General features: G+C 38.1%; 1 protein-coding gene across 1 annotated transcript; it reads right to left on the bottom strand.

The window, feature by feature from the left end:
* Positions 1 to 3,204: 3,204 nt before the first annotated feature.
* On the bottom strand, positions 3,205 to 18,199 carry LOC101467649 (G protein-coupled receptor, class C, group 6, member A). The gene is made up of 6 exons (XM_076874539.1): positions 18,049 to 18,199; positions 8,257 to 8,378; positions 7,822 to 7,984; positions 7,235 to 7,365; positions 5,041 to 5,191; positions 3,205 to 4,337 (listed from the first exon to the last, which is right to left on the bottom strand). The coding sequence occupies exons 1-6, from the start codon at positions 18,197 to 18,199 to the stop codon at positions 3,205 to 3,207; spliced, it is 1,851 nt and encodes a 616-aa protein (XP_076730654.1).
* Between the last annotated feature and the right edge of the window lie 820 nt (positions 18,200 to 19,019).

Genomic DNA, 19,019 nt, shown 5'->3' on the forward strand with positions numbered 1-19,019 from the left:
GTTGGTGTATACACACCGACAACACTTACCTCTCTGTGTGCACACATTCGCCCTGAGACAAGAAACACACACACAAATACACACAGTAAGACATGGGATGCAGAAATGAACAGTCAAGACCACAACAGATAAACAGAAAATCCCATAATGGAAAACTAGAGAAAATCGAGAGAGGGAGACAGGGAAAGAGGGGCATACTCAGAGCAGCCACAGAATCTCACAGTAAATTGAATGACTAATTGCATTGGATTCGTTAATTTGACCACTGGCACATCAGATAGGGGGCCCATGACATTGGTTAGAAATGCTCTGTCCTACAAACCGCGACAAGAAATCTCATGTGATGTTTCAAATGTGGAACAATCCACATTCGCTCCGCTATGGCTGATGTCATGCCGATTCTTGTTCAAATATCATAAAGTACAACACTGACCAGTCACTGATCAGATTAAAAAGAAAATGTTGCAAAGAGCACATTATAGCAACTCTTTGGTGGATCAGCTCAGGCTTGTTGTTTATGACAGTTAGGCACTTCTTTGGATGGTTTCGTTGAGTCGAATGTCTGAGCTACAGAAGAAAACTACACTTACAGATGTTAGGTGCATTGGCCTCCAAAGTCACCAGTAAAACATCGTTGAGATGTGGTTGAACAGGAGGTTCACATCAGCTGACAAGTCTGCAGCAACTGTATGACATTATTGTTGAATCTATGCCATGAAGACTGGAGGCAGTTTTCAAGCCATAAGGGGGTCCAACCAAGTAAGAAGGTGTACCTTAAAAAGTGTCAGGTAAAACCTACACCCAGATTCAAACAGATAATTCCTACTTTATTCAAACTATGAAACAATGTACATGTATTATATAACTGGTTCACCTGTAACTGAGTTACTATTGGTTTTCAAAGTCTTATTGTGACCTGAATATAAGTAACAGGTAACAGAAAGTTATTCTACCATACATACATTAACTGGCCACTTTATAAGGCCAGTTGCTAGTTAAGACAAATATCTAATTTGCCATTCATATGGCACCAACTCTAGGCATTTAGGCATGAAGACATGGTCAAGTAATACAAAAAAACAAACAAACAAATGAGAAAACACCCACGAATATTTCTGAAAATGTAGCGTTTTGTTTTTTTTGTTTTTTTAATTTCAAATATTGTATAACAAGACAAAACAGCAAATGTGAATGTAATTTTTTTTCACTCTTAATAACTGAAGCCTTTCATTGGAATACTAAATAAACAAACTGGTACTCTCTTTCTGGCCAGATACGTGGAAACACTTCTGCTATGATTTTGTTTGTATTTAACAAAATAAAAATGCAAACACAAATGTATGCATTAGTTTTTGACTACGAGTGAAAATTGTTTTCTTTACAAATAACTTAAAGAACTTATTTTAACATTCCATTCAACAACAAACAAATCCTCCCTAGAAAAAATTGCATTTTATTTCTTCACATCAATATACAGGCCGCAAGTAGGGGGAAGTGGGCCACAAGTGGCACCCAGGCCACAAGTTTGAGACCCCTGGTCTAGTACAACTAGACCAAGTATTAGCACCTTGCAGCTAATGAAGTGAGTTTAGTTCTTAGAGAGTCTCTTTTCCTTCAGATGCATTTACAAAAATATAACAGAAGAAGACATGATCAAATTCAGTTAAAATATGTAACAAATCTGTGATGGTAAATATTGAAAGTCATAATGTAAAGAAAGATGCTTTCAATATTTCAGATGTTTCTTTTTAAAAATGATCTTTTACTGTACTGTACTCTTTTCACCTTTAACCCCCGACTAGTCAATTATTATGTGAATACTGGCCACTAAAAGGCCATCATCTAATTGAATGAATGTGGCTACACTAATTTAATAAATGTGTGAAGTCATCATATTGACAAAATCTGTCCAGACTAACAACATGAAATCAACAGCAACTATGTTACCTCAGCTGCTAGCATGTTGATGTTCTGGAGTCGCACAAAGCTGGATTTAAGGAATAACTGTTTAAATTAAAGTTTTGAGAACATCTTTAATGCCATCTTGTCCAAATACATAACATGACGTCGTTGGGTTGGTTGCTGCTAAAAGACTTACATTAGTTAAGTTTAGCTAACTAGTGAACGAATCAGTGACTCAGTGAAAAATAAGGAAACTAAATAAAAAGTAGTGTAAAGGAGATCATTTTTGTACTGATCAGGCTGCCACAGTGAGTCGTTATGTTAAAAAAAAGCCAAGGATATGCTGTCCACTTTGTCCACTTTTACTCTCTGACTGTTAAGCAGTAAGTGGTTCCTCGTTGTTTGGCTAACTGCACTGAAACGGTAAAATCCACCTGTTAGCCACCATGTTCAGGCTTGTAAAGCACTTTATAAATGAGGACAGTGTGCAGGAGAGCCTGTTTGAGTCAGATTTCCTGGTAATTCAAGAGAACGACAAGCTGGAGACAGACACAGAGTATTCCTCCTTGGGCCAGGTATACGAGCAGCAGAATCAATTGATGAGGCATTGTTACATATTATAATAATGGTCTCTTACACAAGGACATTCAAACAGTTTACTATATGTGCATCACAAAACAAACATGACTCAATTTCTTACTGAAACATGGTCGGGAATCCTTGCAACAAAAGAAAAAAGAAAAAGAAAAGAAAAAAGGAGTCTCTGAGGAAGAGATGCAGTTAGTTTTGGAGATCTTTTTTTCTCTCACATCATCTCACTAAGTGGATTGTTTCATATTAGAAGTCAGGAAAATCAAATGTAAGTGAAGAAGAAGGATTTTTTTTCCTATGGAGATGCTGATGGATGTTTTCAATTATAAAGTGTTTTAAAAACCTGAACATTACAGCTAACAGGTGGATTTTCTTTCTTTCTATTTTTTTTTTTTTTTTTACATAAAACTGCCTGCTGCAGCCAGGGGCAGAACAAAAGTGATCCCCTTAGACTGTGTTTTAGTTTTAGTCTCCTTAATTTTCACCAAACTATTGGTTCTGTCACTAGTTAGCTAACATAAATTAATGTAAGTCTATTAGCTGCAACCAACCAACCAACCTGGATGATGTCACATTTTTTACTGGCACAAGATGGCGATAAAGATGTTCAACAACTTGATAAACAACTTTAAAGACTTAAAAATGCATAGACTCTAATATTTAGTCCCCTTTACACTCCAATTGTTTGAATACCTTTTTAACTATTGTGAATCATTTGATTAGTGATGGTGGTAAGCTATTGTATCTCTGTAGGGTCTTCTTAGTGGATTTCAGGTTGTTTTCAAGGACATTATTCCATGAGTTTGAGACTGGAAAGAGAGAGTTTGAGGAAACACAGGGCGGTGTGACTGAATTCCAGTTATCCTGTGACTCAACTGATGCAGATAAAGTAGGGTTTTCAACTCTGTTGGATGACAGCTCATCCTCACTGCCTTTGTGATCCATGGAATAATTCCTAATATTGCAACGGAACGCTTTCTCTGTGTTTGCTTCCTTCTTACACAAAATTATGTAGCACTTTGTGAAAAATTGACAAAACAAGATGCCGTAGCATGAGATGAGGATAACGATCATCTCCACTGCTGGAAGATATTTGCCTGTGACATTGACATAGACTGGGCCAAACATGATCCAGGAGATGAAGTAAATGAGCATTGCAAAAGTGATGAACTTTGCATCATTGTAACAGTCAGGCAACTTTCGTCCCTTAAAAGCAACACCAAAGCAGATGAGAGCCAACAGGCCAATATAGACTAGCATGGCTCCAAATGCAGGAATTAGTTTCTCATTACAAAACATCAGTTTCATGTTGTCCTGTGTGATCTCTGAGTCAATGTATGGAGGACCGTGTACAAGCCACATGGTGACAATAACCACTTGACCTGCCATGCAGACTGCAATAATGAGGTAAGGCTTGTAGAGCTTCTTCAGCACACTTTGAATGACCGGGTTAAACTCAAAGGCTAAGACGATCTTAAAGGACTTGACCATGATGCAGGAGACACACAAGGTAAAACTCAAGCCAAACACCACCTGCCGTGCTTGACACTGATAGCTATTGGGTGGACCACCAAATAATATAACACTAGTAAATGTGATCATAAGGGAGAGGAGGAGAATGATGCTGATTGGGCCAACAGATGAGCGCACAACAGGGGTATTCCAGTGTGCAATGAAGATGATCCCAACAACAATGGTAAGCACTGCTCCTAAAGAAGTAAAAGACAGCAGCACAATAAGATATACATCACCCCATTTCAGAAAATCAGTTTTTCTGGGTAAACACACTGAACTGGTGTTTTTGGAGTAATAGTTTTCTTTGCAAGGATGGCATGTCTCCGAATCTGGAAACAGAGGACAAAAGGTCATGAGAATATTTAACTTGGATTCAAATTCCTTGAGCTGTCAATGCAACAGACTGTGTAATATAAGCATTTCAAAACACTTGTTTTCATAATATTTTGCAGTTTGCAACACAAATGGAGTTAGGAGTTGTTTTTGTAATACACACCATTGGAGTTGGAATATTGGTTCTCAGCACAGGGTTCACACTGATAGCAGCAACCAGGCTGGCCTGTAACTGAAGTCTTCCTGTAGCCAGGCCTACAGCTGTCTGTGCACCTGGAAGTCACATTTCCCTTATAGAGGAAAGAATCACCATCATGGCCGTCAATTTTATTTACTGACCATATGTAATCATACCCCACCCCACCCCCACCCTTTTATTTTTAAATCAGTGTGGCATATACCATCTGTTCTTAGACACAAGGGTTTGCATGTTTTTACACACTAACATATACATTATCAACAGAAAAAGAGACTAAAGTCTCAATGATGGCAGTTTTTGCCATGTGCAAACTCTTAAGTTAGCATGTTAGCATATCAATATTTGCTATTATAATGGAACCCAGTACCAATGATAAAATAATAGTGTAATAAAAGAGTTAAAGAGTAAAATAACCTGTGAAAGGTAAACACTTACTATGTGTCTCTGAAGAGCCTGTTGTGTTTCCTGTGAGGTGAAAGTCAGATTCTGGTGTTCTATACTGTAATAGGCTAAAATGTTGTTCACATCTAGAGAATCTTGAGTCTGCTTCCACAGGATGATATCATATCCAGAGTTGAGGTCACCATGGTGATCAAATGAATAACTTTTTTCCTCCATGTAGAACGTTGCCTTCCGTAAAGCTCTTCGTAGCTGAAGTTTTGAAAACACAAATTAAAAATAATTTACCTGTAGCGGTTAGAAAAATTAACATTTATCGTGGATTGTGTTTCTGGCCACTTGTTCAATATCTAGTACAATACATATACACAAAAATATACAGTGGGTAAAATAAGTATTGAACATGCAACTAGTTTACAAATTAAATATATTTCTAAAGGTGCTATTTACATGGAATTCTCACCAGATGTAACAACTCATCCAATCAACACGTGCAAAGAAATGAAATCTAGTGCTCTAATCGGGGGCTACAGTACTATAAAGTCATTACGAGAAGATGCGACCTGATTATTCAAGAATGTGAATTCAGTTCTGGATTTAACATATATATAGAAAGACAGAAATATGGTCTCTCTTTCTGTTCCTGTTAGTACTCTTGCTTTGTCATTTTGGATCAACTAAAGACTTTTCAGGTAGTTTGTTTGGAAATCCTGCCTAGAAGCAATAAATGCATAAACTAGTTTTTCAGCTTCAGTCTGAAACAGGATATTTCTAATTTTAGCGATATTGTACAAATGGAAGAAAGCAGTCCTACATATTTGTTTAATATTCACATTGAAGGTAATATCATGGTCAAAAATGACTCAAAGAATCCTCACAGTGTTGCTGGTGGCCAAGGTAATGCCATCCAGAGTAAGCATCTGGTTAGGTACAATATTTCAATGCCATTTCTTTTTTTATGGCTGAGTACAATAACCTAAGTTTTATCTGAATTTAGAAGCAGAAAATGAGAGCTCATTTAGGTCCTCATGTCTTTCCTGGCATTCCTGCAGTTTAACTAATAGGTGTGTGTTATCTGGCTTCATGGATAGATAAAGTTGGGTGTCATCTGCATAGCATTGAAAATGTATGCTATGCCTTCTAATGATACTGTCTAAGAGAAGCATGTATAATGTAAACAAAATTGGTCTTAGCATGGAGCCCTGTGGAACTCCATAATTAAGCTTAGTGTGTGAAGAGGACTTTCCATTTAGATGAACATAATGGACTCTATTAGATTAGAAAGATATGATTCAAACCACTGCAGCACAGCATCTTCAATATCTACAGCACGCTTCAATTGCTGCAATAAAATATTATGGACAGCAGTGTGAGATGCTGCACTGAGGTGTAGCAAAACAATCACAGAAATGGCTCCACTGTCAGAGGCCATAAGAAGATCATTTGTAACCTTCACTAAAGCTCTTTCTGTACTATGATGAGCTCTGAAACCTGTCTGAAACTCTTCAAACAAACCAATTCTCTGCAGAAGATCTTTCGGCTGTTTTACAAATACTCTTTATAGAAATAAAAGGAAGGCTGGAGATTGACCTATAATTAGCTAAGACAGCTGGGTCACATGATGACTTTTTAAGTAACAATTTGAAGGCCTGTGGTACATAGCCGATTAATAATTGATCATGTTTAAGAATAAACATTAACAGTAGTACTTCTTTGGGCACTCTTGAAATGGGGACAACTTGATGGCTTGGAGAAAATAATTACAGAGGTTTCAGAAAAAAAAGGTGCTAAAATGACCTGACCTGAATCCAGTTGAAAATCAATGGAAAGAACTAAAGCTCAGAGTTCACTGAACCTCCAGGATTTAACTGGTGTGGAAGAATGGGCCAAAATCTCACCTGAGCAATGCATGCGACTAGACTCCATACAAACTGTCATCACCGATGAAGGCTTTTGTACGAAGTATTAAAGAAATCTCAGTAAGCGTGTTCAATATTTTATTCCTGTGTCATTTCTCATTATTACACATAAGTTAATTCATGGAATTGGATTATGAATTATGGAAAGAATTTCATGTCTATAGCACCTATAGAATTATATATTTAGAATATAGTTAGAAGATTGGTGATGTTTCAATACTAATGGGTAAGTCAGGTCCTCTGTGAGACCTGACACGCCTCTGTGGATCATTTATGTGCTTCAGTATTAATAGAAAATAATGAATATAGTTTCTTAGTATTGAAAGATTTTCTAATATGCTGTGCTGTATGTGTTTATGTGTTTCTGTGCTTTTACCTCCAATGGCTGTAAGGGCTGTCTTTTACAGTTCCGGTTAGTACAGAGGTCTTTAACAGCTTGAGCTATTGCTTTAACTGCCAGCTCAATACTGAACACAGCATATGGATATATCAACTTCTTTAACTCTTCTGATGAATTCGTCCCATGCTCATTTAAAAAATTAGACAAAAATGTGTTGTTCTCGTGGTGGTTGGGATTTTCATCAAGGTCATCGAGATATCGCTCAAACTTGGTTGTGTTTCCAGATTTAAGAGTGATCCCAAAGATTGTTCCTATGTCACTCAATTTGTAGTTCTGAGAACTCAGTACTTCAGGTGACTGTGACCAAATATCACTGGCCAACCAAACTTTCCCTCTGGCTTGAGGATATTTGAGAAGTTTCCCAAAAATATCTATCATACAGTAAGCTTTGACAAAGGAAATAATAACACTAACATTTCTATTATCTATGATGCTTTTGATTGTAGAGTTAATTTTCTCTTCAAGCAATTCATCATTTAAAGCATCTGGAAGAACAGAGACAAAGGCGAAGCAGATGCCTTTTTTGGTTGCATGATGCCAGAGGCGTTCAGTTATATAGCGACCGTATTCACTATCAGTTGCTACCACACCGACCCAAGTCCAACCGTAATGATCAAGAATCTGGGCAATGGCACAAGCTTGGTGATCATCTTGTGGTACGGTCCTCATAAAGCTTGGAAAACGGGTTTTATCACTCAGGAAACCAGAAGTTGCACCGTAACTTATCTGTGGAAAATATCACAAAACATTATGAAGTGAAACAAACATTTCATATTCTGTCTGTACACATATATCATTCATTTTTAGACTAAGTGTGTCTGTTTCACCTATTTTCAATTCTTGTTGCTAAGCTATACTATTTGCGTTTTTGTTGTCTTTTTTTGCTGTTCATCATATCCATGAATGCAAAATGTATCATCCAAATATTAGCTGCTAATGTTTGTACAATTGATTTTACATTTAGGGTTAGGTAACATAACCTCAGAAGTCGGTCATACCTCAGGGATGTACTCCAGATGGAGCTGACCTGTAACGCTTATGGATATCTCTGAGTAGTAATCACCAATGACAACTAGGACAGGTGGAGAGGATTGCTGTGCACAAGCTTGGCGATTATTACCTACAAATGAATTAACTGATACTATTACCTTCATTTAAACTGATACACACACAGTGTTGAGGACTAATGGAATACATGTACTGGTGTTACATATTTAAAATACAAAATATGAGTAACTGTATTCAGTTACAGTTACTGCTCAAATAAGTCATAATTAAAATACAGCTACTTTGTTGAAATACATGATTGCACGGCGGTCTTTTCTGTTTCATATGTTAGGCTATCCCTTCTCTAATTTTGGTAATTCCACATATTGCCGGAAATCCAAACAAAACACGCAACAAGAGGCTCTAATGTAAGCGCCTTGTTAATTTTGGTGGCGTCAGTTACACAATGAACCCAGAGCCAACACAACAGAGCCAGCAGTGCACAGGCAGGGATGGATTTCTTACTTGGAAATTCCAACACCACTTCACAAAGAAAGGAATGGATGTAATCTGAGAGTGCAATGCAAACTCTGTCTGCCAGCAACCAAGCTGCTCTCAGCATGAAAATACTCCAACCTAAAGAAACACCTGGAAGTAAGTTCTTTTTTAAAAACTAACATTACCCTACTGCAACTACCTTGTCATAGTTGTGGTAGCTACCTGGGTTATGTGCCACTTCAGTATCTTCGATGTACTATTGCTGTGTGATTTATTACTATTACTGAAGGCTGGATTACAGGCTGCATGACAACCTGCAGAAAGAAAACATTTTACTGATACAGACATTGTTTTCTATATCAGATCACTGCAAGAAGTGCTGTCTTACCTAATGTCCACCCTACTGTTACTAATTTTATATTAAGATTTCAAAATCTAGTTGGTATTCCTTTCAGAACTGCACATGATTATTTGCAGCTAGCAGGTTGTTAATACTATCCATCAAGTCTAATAGTCTGCGGTCTCTGAACTAACCTCAGCTAACGCCAGCTAACAAGCTAAAAAGCATGACAATATATCAAGTAATCCAAAGTATTCCAAATACATTATTCACATTGAGTAACTTAAGAGAATACACAGACAAAGAATGTATAAATCTTTACTTTTGTTAAAAGTAATTTAGAACAACACTTAATTACAAGCCAGAGAAAGTAATTTGCTACACTATTCGTTACACTACTACATTACTTCCTGCTGATTCTGTAAAATTACCTGAAATGCACGGTCCCATAATTACCAGTTACCAATATAAATATAAATGTACAACTTTTAAGAAAATGTTCACAAATGCCTAATTTAGTATCCATTATCTCTCTTAGTTGATGTGCTATGTTCCCATGATGATCTCCAAAGAAAATTCAATTAGTAAGAACTATTGCGTGTCAAAAATGATTCTCAAATAACAAGGCAGATTTCTATCCCCGAGAGAACTCACTGTTTCTCATCATGAAGGCCTGGGTTTGTATCAGGGCAGTAGTAACGTCCCCACAGGAGTCAAGTATGAGGTATCCCAAGGTGAGGTTTCCCAACTCTCGCTCCTGATTTATCTCCTCCAGTGCGTGCACCATTATCAGAGAGTGGACCAGACGAGCTGTGCTAAATCTGTACAACACAATCAGATATATTATATATAAATATACCCTAATAAAATGTGTACAATGATCAGTTGTGTATGTTTATTACCTGTCACATGTCCGGTTTTCACGGCCATCATCATTCACAGTAACAGTAACGCTTTCATGAATCGGGAACAATCCTCCGATAATGATGTCACCGTCTGCTGTGGCTTCATTGGAGCATTTTGTACCAGAAAAGTGATGTGATAAAACTGCAAGAAAGATGCTGAAAGAATTTTTCATCTTCCCCGTGTGCTTCTTATGAGTGTAAATGAGTGAATCTTCAAAAACTTGCTCTGAAAAATAATTTGTGTGTATCTCTTCAGCATTCCTGCAAAAGACAGAGGTGTGGTTAAAGTTCTTGAACTTGAAATACTATCAGTTCTTTCATTTTTTTTCTTTTCTTTTCTTTTTTTGGTCACATGGGGTTCGATGTCACTGAGAAATGGGATGTCCTTTTACTTTCCATTTACTTTACTTACTTTTCCTGGTAATTATTTTTGACAGGTTTCACAGTTGTGAGCTATAAAAAACAAGTGATTTATGAATTATTCGGACTATAGCAGCTGTAGTTTTGTTACACAACATATATCCACTTTGACAACTCTGGTTACAATTGAGTCTAAGTATTATCAGTGGTTGTACTGTTATGTAATACTGACATATTATGCATCTGATACTTAGCAAGACAATACCAGGTATTTTCCCAGGAGGATTAAAAATTATTCTATAGCAGTCAAAGGAAGCAAAAAGGCTCTGATATATTAGCCGCCATGTATGTCTGCAAATCAAAAGTTTTCTTACTTGTTTACATGCCCTGCCTGGTGTCTGTTGGCTGCTTTTCTGACTTTGTTGTCCCCACAAAACATTTGAGATTTTTATTATATTATTACAAGTAAAACTTTGTTATATAAAGTAGTGTCAAATTCATATAGGTTTTTATATTTCTGTACTTAACTACATTGATTTGACAGCTGTAGTTGGTTTGAATTAGAGAATGTATAATTTTGTGCTTACACATCAATTGCCTTCCACTTTTCTTCAGGGACACCTGAGCGAGAGCCCATCCCAGCTGACATGGAGCAAGAGGCAGGGTAGAACCTGTACAGGTCACCAGGCTGTTGTAGTTCTAACCCAGAAAGGTGGACAGCTGTTCATGCTCACAATTACACCTTTGCCCAATTCAGAATCACCAATTAATCTTCCCCCATACATATCACTGGATTGAAGCCATGCAAACACATGGATGACATGCAAATTTTACACAGAAAGGCCCCAGCCCGGATTCAAACCCTGGACTTTCTTGATGTGAGACAGCAATGCCAACCACTGTTCCACCACGCCACCCCATTAAAAAGTTTCACACAATAATTCCTCAGCATTATTATGTCATATTTGTACACATATATGTACAAATATATCTTAACACTCCTAAATGGCAAAAAGGTGTCACCCACTTGCATTTACGATTAGTCACTGTAGCCTCAGTTTACTGCTCTTTGTTGACTTCTACTTCTGTCTTCAACTGTAGTTCTGAGGTACTTGTGCTACATTTGAAATTTTTATTACTTCACAATGCTACTGCGCTATTGTATATTTTAGAGGGCAATGCTTTTTTTAAAAATGCTAAATTTCTTAGAAACACAGAACTACTTCATTAAATACAACAAAAATACATCTGTAGTAAAAAAAAAAAAAAAGAGGAAGAATTTGGGCAATATCACGAAGTCATTGAATGCACATGTTTGATACTGTATAGGAAATAAAGATTCTGATGGTAGAACTTATACTACATAATCCAAGACTTTTTTCTTTATTAAGTAGCCTATACACAATCTCACCATACATAAAACTGAACGCATTTAAGTAAAGGTTCACATTGTATAAGACGTTCAGTGGGAAAGACTTGGAGTGGAATTGTACAACAGCGAGAATAACTTTGGTTTAAAGAAAAAAAACTGAGGCAAGGTGGCCACAGGGAATTATGGAAAATCATAATATTGTTTGAAATGATAAAAGTCATAATTTGCTTTTCAAAATTGTGAAATCAAAGTAATTTTTTTAATGAGACAAGAAACCACATTACGCAACCGACACACAGTAAAGTGGAAGTTAAACAGAAGCATGACGCTATCAGTCACATTCATAGATCTATTCAGTGGACTGAACACTAGTTTCACTACACATTTCTTAGAAAGCCTGGATAATTATGACAATATCATGACTCTAGAACAAAATCACAATTATTTTCATATAACCAAATATCTCGGTGCCAATTACACAAATAAAGAAGGAAATTGAGGAAACTTGGAAAAAAAATAATGCAACCAGATGCAAAGTGTTTATGGGTTTCTTTCAACTAAGAGATGATGCACTGTACTATGCAGAGACCAGATTCAGGAGTAGATAATTCTTAAGTAAAGCTCAGTTTTAGATTAATATTCAGATCTATCAATGTGTTTATTCTAATAAACCATATGTTATTAATTTATTTTACTAACGTGGGCAGCCTTGGTCTTCATAAACTGACAATCTGTTGTTGATCTGGTAATTACATTACCTCTGCACCATTTAACCATAACATATACTCAGATTTATTATATGTATTTCAACATGACATCATCTCTAAAAGGGATTGCTGTACTTATTTGCAAATTGATTTACTTTCCCATTAGGTATTTCGTCTCACCACATCAAAATGAAAACAGTGCAACACATGTTTGCACAACGCTGACAATCAAAGCACTTGATGTACACCCAGCTGATACCCCTGTATTAAAAATAAAACAGAATTATAACAGACTGTCAATTTAAATCTGTTTGCTTGTCGTAATGTTGGAGTTGTGCTACGTCTTACACAAACAAAATGTTAGCATGCTAAAAGGTAGCCAACAAGTAGCCCTGAATATAGCGTGCAACAATGGCTACGTTCACACTGCAGGTTTTAATGCTCAATTCCGAATTTTTGATCAAATCTGATTTTTTTGTGCGCTTGTTCACACTACAAATAAAATGTGACAGCAAACGTGCTCTAGTGTGAACGCTCAAAGCGGCCCCCAAAAGAAGAAGACGCAAAAGGAGACGTCACACACAACGCGCTCTGTTTAGACCCAGACCAAACAGTATTGTTTGACTGATTGACATTAATATAAAGACTTGTTTCGGACTTTACGTTTCCCAATTTTGCTCTAAGTTACTTTGTCATTTAGATATGGCCTAATAATTATCTTTATTGCTGTTTTAGAGAGGAGCGGTGCTTCAAAGGATAGTCGCAGATTTCTGTCAGAATCTGCAGATTATACAGTACAAATGAAATGTTCACGTTTCTCCAACGTTGTCTTCCAAACAGTTTCACTGGATGGCCAGCAAGCGTTCGCAATGTCTTCTCCAGTGCTGATAATTGGCGTCTGTCTTGTGTCAGTGACGTAGAAGACGGATTTAATGCGACATGACCATTCAAACAGCAGCCGCTTTCTAAAACATCAGATATGTATCGGATTCAGTACCACGTACGAAAGTGACCCAGATCGGATTTGTGCTTTTCACACTGTCAAACCATGATCGGATATGGGTCGCATAGGGTCAAAAAAGTCGGATTTGATGCACTTTCGCCTGCAGTGTGAACGTAGCCTAAGTCTAATGGTACTACCTTTAATTTTAAGTGGGATGGACCATTCACAAAATGGCGATGATCAGAGCAGCTGTCAAGAGATTTAACTAAGGATGGCATATTACAGTCTCAGCAAAACAATAGAGTAGCATGCAGCAAATCACCAGAGTTGGTGAAATTCAGCCCCCCTTTTTTTCCAAGTCAGTCCAATATTGATGACAAATCCTGCTAACATGGACTATAGATAACCTGAAAATAATAACCATGAATGAATATTGGAAAAATCAAATAACTTGCCAGTGGAGGGAAATACTTACTATCTGACTGCTGATAGCTTGTCTTGTTTCCTGTGAGGTAAAAGACAGGCTCTCTTGCTCTATACTGTAATGAGCTACGATGTCGCGCACATCCAAAAAATCTTGTATCTGCCTCCATAGGATGATATCATATCCAGAGTTGAGGTCGCCATGCTGATCAAATGAATAGTCTTTTCCATTCATATGGAATGTTGCCTTCCATAAGGCTTGTCATAGCTGAAATTGCACAATGTGGAAAAAAAATATTAAAATAATATACATAAAGCAGGCATGAGAAGCGTTTTAGCAAATAAGATTTTGAATATAGGATGTGTTTCTGGCCATTTGATGAATAGAAGAACAACATCTACTCTACTTTTAGCTCTTTTCTGGGTTTCTGCCAAGTCTTAGCATTTATATGCTTCATTATTAATAGGAAACATAATTAGATAGTGTTAAAGGATTTTCTGTCAAGCTATTTTGTGTATTTATGTTTGCTTTTGTGTGCTTTTACCTCCAACAGTTCCGGTTAGTACAGAGGACTTTAACAGCTTGATCTATTACTTAAACTGCCAGCTCAATACTGAACATTGCATATGGGAATATCATAATTTTTTTTCAGGAATTCCTCAGTCAGAACATGGTATATTATGTTAAGGTGGAAATTAGCAAGGTAACTCCCTGCTAACTTCTAACTCTGTTTAACTTGATAAATTCTATTTTCATGGATGCCTGGATGCTAAACTTAATTGTTACACCTGGTAGAACCTCCACACTGATAATTCTATTAAAGATAAAAGAATTTAGACAGTTTTTAACTCTCAGTAATGTTGTAGTGTTTGTTTGACTTTGGAGCCAGTGATGTCAGACCTAAAGATTGGATAGTATGAGGAGCTTAGATATCTGAAAGGCACTATCAGTTCTCAAGGATTTTAAAGAAATATACTGTATGCCTCTATCCAGTGTCATGATCCTGGACTCTTTCATTTTGTTGACATTTGAAATTCTTCTTTATTATTTAATATTCCCTTTGGTTCTTAGTAGAGATGGACCAATCTGATATTACGTATCGGTATCGGTCCGATACTGACCTAAATTACTGGATCGGATATCGGAGAGAAATAAAAAAATGTAATCCGATCCATTAAATATCAAAAAAGCACCTCACAAAACTTGCCACATGGCATAACTCGGTTCATAACCGTAGGCGGCTGTGGCGTGTGAGACCTGTCAGCGGTCTGGTTGAGTATTTGTAGCCTCGCTACCAAACTGGCATTTCATCTCCGAGAAGGTTATCCCAGAGAGAAGTAAAGCAAGTGTGTAAGTTCATCTCTGAATGTTTGTAAAGCATTCCAGCGTTAAGCTTAACAACCGATATATGGAGCGACTGCCTCTCTCTCTCTCCCTCTCCTGCTGCTACTTCAATCATGAAACTGATCAATGATCAGCTGATCGGCTTTTCTGTCACGAGTCCGTCTCTGTTGTTTTTTATCGCCCACTTCGCGCCAGAAAAAGGAAACCAGCGGCTGAACAACAGCAGCATCATGCGGTGGGGGGTGGTTCCCTATTTTTTTTGCTGGGAGTTTCCAACCCTATTAGTTAGGTTGCTTACTCTTTAAAATACCAGAATAGGGAAGATGGAGTAGGTTTAAGTTTATTAGATTGATCAGTATTGCTGAACTATGAAATATTTTGGGTGCAGTGTATTTTTTGCATACAGGTATAACAGAATAGCTTTAGTGTTTGTTTGTTTTTTAAATTTGAGTATGAACTTATACAAAATGCAGCAAGATATTAAAAAAACAGTTTTATTGATTAAAAAACACACTATATCGGATTCATATCAGTATCAGCCGATATCCAAATTTATGATATCGGTATCGGTATCGGACATAAAAAAGTGGTATCGTGCCATTTCTAGTTCTTAGTTTGATTGTTCATGGTTATTTAATCGAGACTTTACTAAGAAACTTTTTTCAAGAAACTGTTTCAGTTCATGCTGAAGCATTCTGCTTTAGGTTATCTGGTTTAGTATCTTATTCTTGTTAGCCTTTCCCATCTGTGTCAAGTTCATTGTGTTAATTTACTCCCTGTTTTGCCTTGATAGTCTTTTTCACTGAAGCTTTAGTTCTGTTTCCATTGTCATGTCCTCTGTGATTAGTTTTTAGATTACCTGTGTTCTGCACCAGTTTCCACTTACCTCATTACTTTTTAAATTTATTGTCTCTGGTTTATGTGGTTCTCTTTGAGTTCAGTTTCTGCCTTCTAGGAATGAGATAACATTCCTCTTCCAACATTCCAGGTCTCTGTCTGGTAAAATGTCTGGTCTCTATAACTCCCAGACATTTACAGGATGTTGTTTCATAGAATAGTGCTACACAGGGGCAAACATGGCTTTGTCCTATCTTTTCTGAGTCATGTTGATGTCATTAAATTCTAAATGGCACAATTTTCTGGGTATAAATGTACTCAGTTCTATTCCTACTGGCCTTAAAGACTGGGCAAATGCATAACTCGTCATTGCTTCTGCAAGTGACAGACAATGGTGCCTGTAATCAGAGCTGCACACCTGTGGTGAGTGAAGTTATAATTACTCTATAATTACTGTTTGTGTCTTTGTTTTTCAACATGCCAAAAGATGTAAGCCGATACGCCTTGGTGTGTTTGTAATGTCTTTAGCCTTTCATTACTTTTTCAAATGTACTTTGAGTTTCATTTTCTTTCCTGCTGAAGCTTTGTTCTGAACCATTTACCCAAGCATGGATAATGTGCATTAATATCTTGCAAAACCAGATGAAGCATTTCTTTCAGGCCACCAGCTCACGGGTCATGACTCAGACATGTAACATGTTTTTTTTGTTCTTCTAGATTATGGTAAATGGCCTGTACTTGTATAGCGCTTTACTAGTCCCTAAGGACCCCAACGCGCCTTACACATCCAGTCATCCACCCATTCACACACACATTCACACACTGGTGATGGCAAGCTACATTGTAGCCACAGCTGCCCTGGGGCGCACTGACAGAGACTTATATTATTTGGATTATACTAAATAATATAAGTTCCTATTCAGTGTGTCAGTGTAAAGACATATTTCCAGTTGCCTTTTGAATACCCAATAGTACTATTATATGTCACAGTTCTTAAGCAGAGCCACAGCAGCTTGTTTCATAATGATTTTTCCCTTTATTTTATATTTTATATAATTTGTTAAAATGTGAATTGTGTTTAAGCTAGCTAACTACCCAAAGTAAATGTGTTTTATTTTCACACTTTTGCACAAGTGCCCATTTTTGTATCCATTACATATCTTACAATTAATATGCTATGTTCCCGAGTGATCCCAAAAATGTAATTAATAAGGTCTACTGTATATAACAAGAGACATTTCTCATCTTGAGTACTCACAGTAATTCCTTGTGAAGGCCTTGGTTTGTATCAGGGCAGTAGTAACTTCACCACAGGAGTCAGGTATGAGGTAGGTAAGCCTAAGAGGCTTTTGACTAAAATGTTTTAAGAGCTGTTTTATCTGCAATGTCTCTCCGAGGCTATATTTAACCAGGTAAAACCAGATTTGTTGCATGGGTTTCTCCTTTAGATATTCCTTTGATCCCCATTGTCTAATTTCCTAGCTGTCTGCTCAAAAAAAAAAAAAAAAACCCCAACAGTGCTGTATTACAAAATAGCAGTTGTAGAAACTGATCATCCCCAAGAACTCCTGCACCGTTTTCACCGACATGGGACACGAATCCACACTTTCAGCGGAAATGTGGCACCCCAGGAAATCCAGAACGGGCAACCTGAACTGGCACTTGGAAGGTTTACAATCAGGCTGTGTGCCGCCAAGCACTGAAAATCCTGACGCAGATGGGACGTGTGCTGACTCTCAGAACAGCTGGCCACCAATATTTCGTTAAGGTACATGAAGTCGAAAGGCAGGCCGCACAACACAGAGTCCATCAACCGCTGAAAAGTCTAGGCAGCGCCTTTCGGGCCGAACGCCATGCGCTAAAACTCAAACAGGTCGAAAGGGGTAATTACAGCAGTTTTGGGAACGTCTTCGGCACAGGAACCTGGTGATACCCCTGCACCAAGTCAATTTTAGAAAAAAATCGAGGTGCTGGCAAGGTGTGTGGAAAATTCTTGGATATGGGGAATGGGGTAACGGTCGTTCTCCGTGACATTATTCAAATGGCAAAAATCCCCGCACAACCACCACCAACCATCTGATTTGGGCACCATGTGTAGCGGAGAGGCCCAGGCACTATTCGAGGACTGTACAATGCCAAGGCGCTCCATGGCCGCAAACTCCTCCCGAGCGACGGACAGTTTCGCAGGGTCGAGGCAGTGTGCATGCGCAAACACCATTGCCATGTTCGAGAAATTCGGAACAGTCAGTGAAGGAAACTCAAAAAACAAACGCTGAAAAACATTCCCCAAAGTCACTAAATTAGCCTGATTCAGGGGCTCAATGGCCCAAGTGAAACAGGGTATTGAAGAGAAGCACAGGGCATCGATTAAGCATCTGTTAGAGACATCGACCAGCAGTCCATGGGCACAAAGACAATCGGCGCCCAAAATAGGCACAGAGCTAGCGGCAACAACAAAGCTTCACTGGAAATCCCAGCATGAAAACAAACAGTCACCAACCTTTTCCTGAATGTTACAATGGGAAAGCCATTAGCTGCGATGAGCTGCGGCCCAAGGATAGCATGTGCTCCATCAGTTCGAGAGCCGTACCGCCACCCAGGCCTGAGATTCAGTCATCCACCCATTCACACACACATTAACACACTGGTGATGGCAAGCTACATTGTAGCCACAGCCGGCCTGGGGCGCACTGACAGAGGCGAGGCTGCTGGACACTGGCGCCACCGGGCCCTCTGACCACCACTAGTAGGCAACGGATGAAGTGTATTGCCCAAGGACACAACGACTGAGACTGTCGGAGCCGTGGCTCAAACCGGCAACCTTCCAATTACAAGACAAACTGCCAACTCTTGAGCCACGATCGCAAACACATAAACACAGACGGCACCAGAGCTCTCGATTAACACTTCCTTTATTGCTCATCACCACACAACTGAATACTTTTACCTTCAAAACACAGCAACAACACTTCCTGTAAACTGTGTGATTGGAGCCCTCCAGTGGTCCACCACAATGTCAAAGTAACAGGCAATGATCACTGAGA

The sequence above is a fragment of the Maylandia zebra genome, linkage group LG15, assembly GCF_041146795.1.
Source record: "Maylandia zebra isolate NMK-2024a linkage group LG15, Mzebra_GT3a, whole genome shotgun sequence".
Classification (NCBI taxonomy): domain Eukaryota; kingdom Metazoa; phylum Chordata; class Actinopteri; order Cichliformes; family Cichlidae; genus Maylandia; species Maylandia zebra.

What these genes read in the sequence shown, in the direction of transcription:
- LOC101467649 (XM_076874539.1), bottom strand. Translation starts at nt 18,199, where the DNA reads ATGGCAATGGTGTTTGCGCATGCACACTGCCTCGACCCTGCGAAACTG. An exon ending in ATCTGGAGTACATCCCTGAG is followed by an intron (nt 7,985 to 8,256) that starts GTATGACCGACT and finishes TATTTTCCACAG; the next exon opens with ATAAGTTACGGTGCAACTTC. An exon ending in AGCAACTGATAGTGAATACG is followed by an intron (nt 7,366 to 7,821) that starts GTCGCTATATAA and finishes CGAATTCATCAG; the next exon opens with AAGAGTTAAAGAAGTTGATA.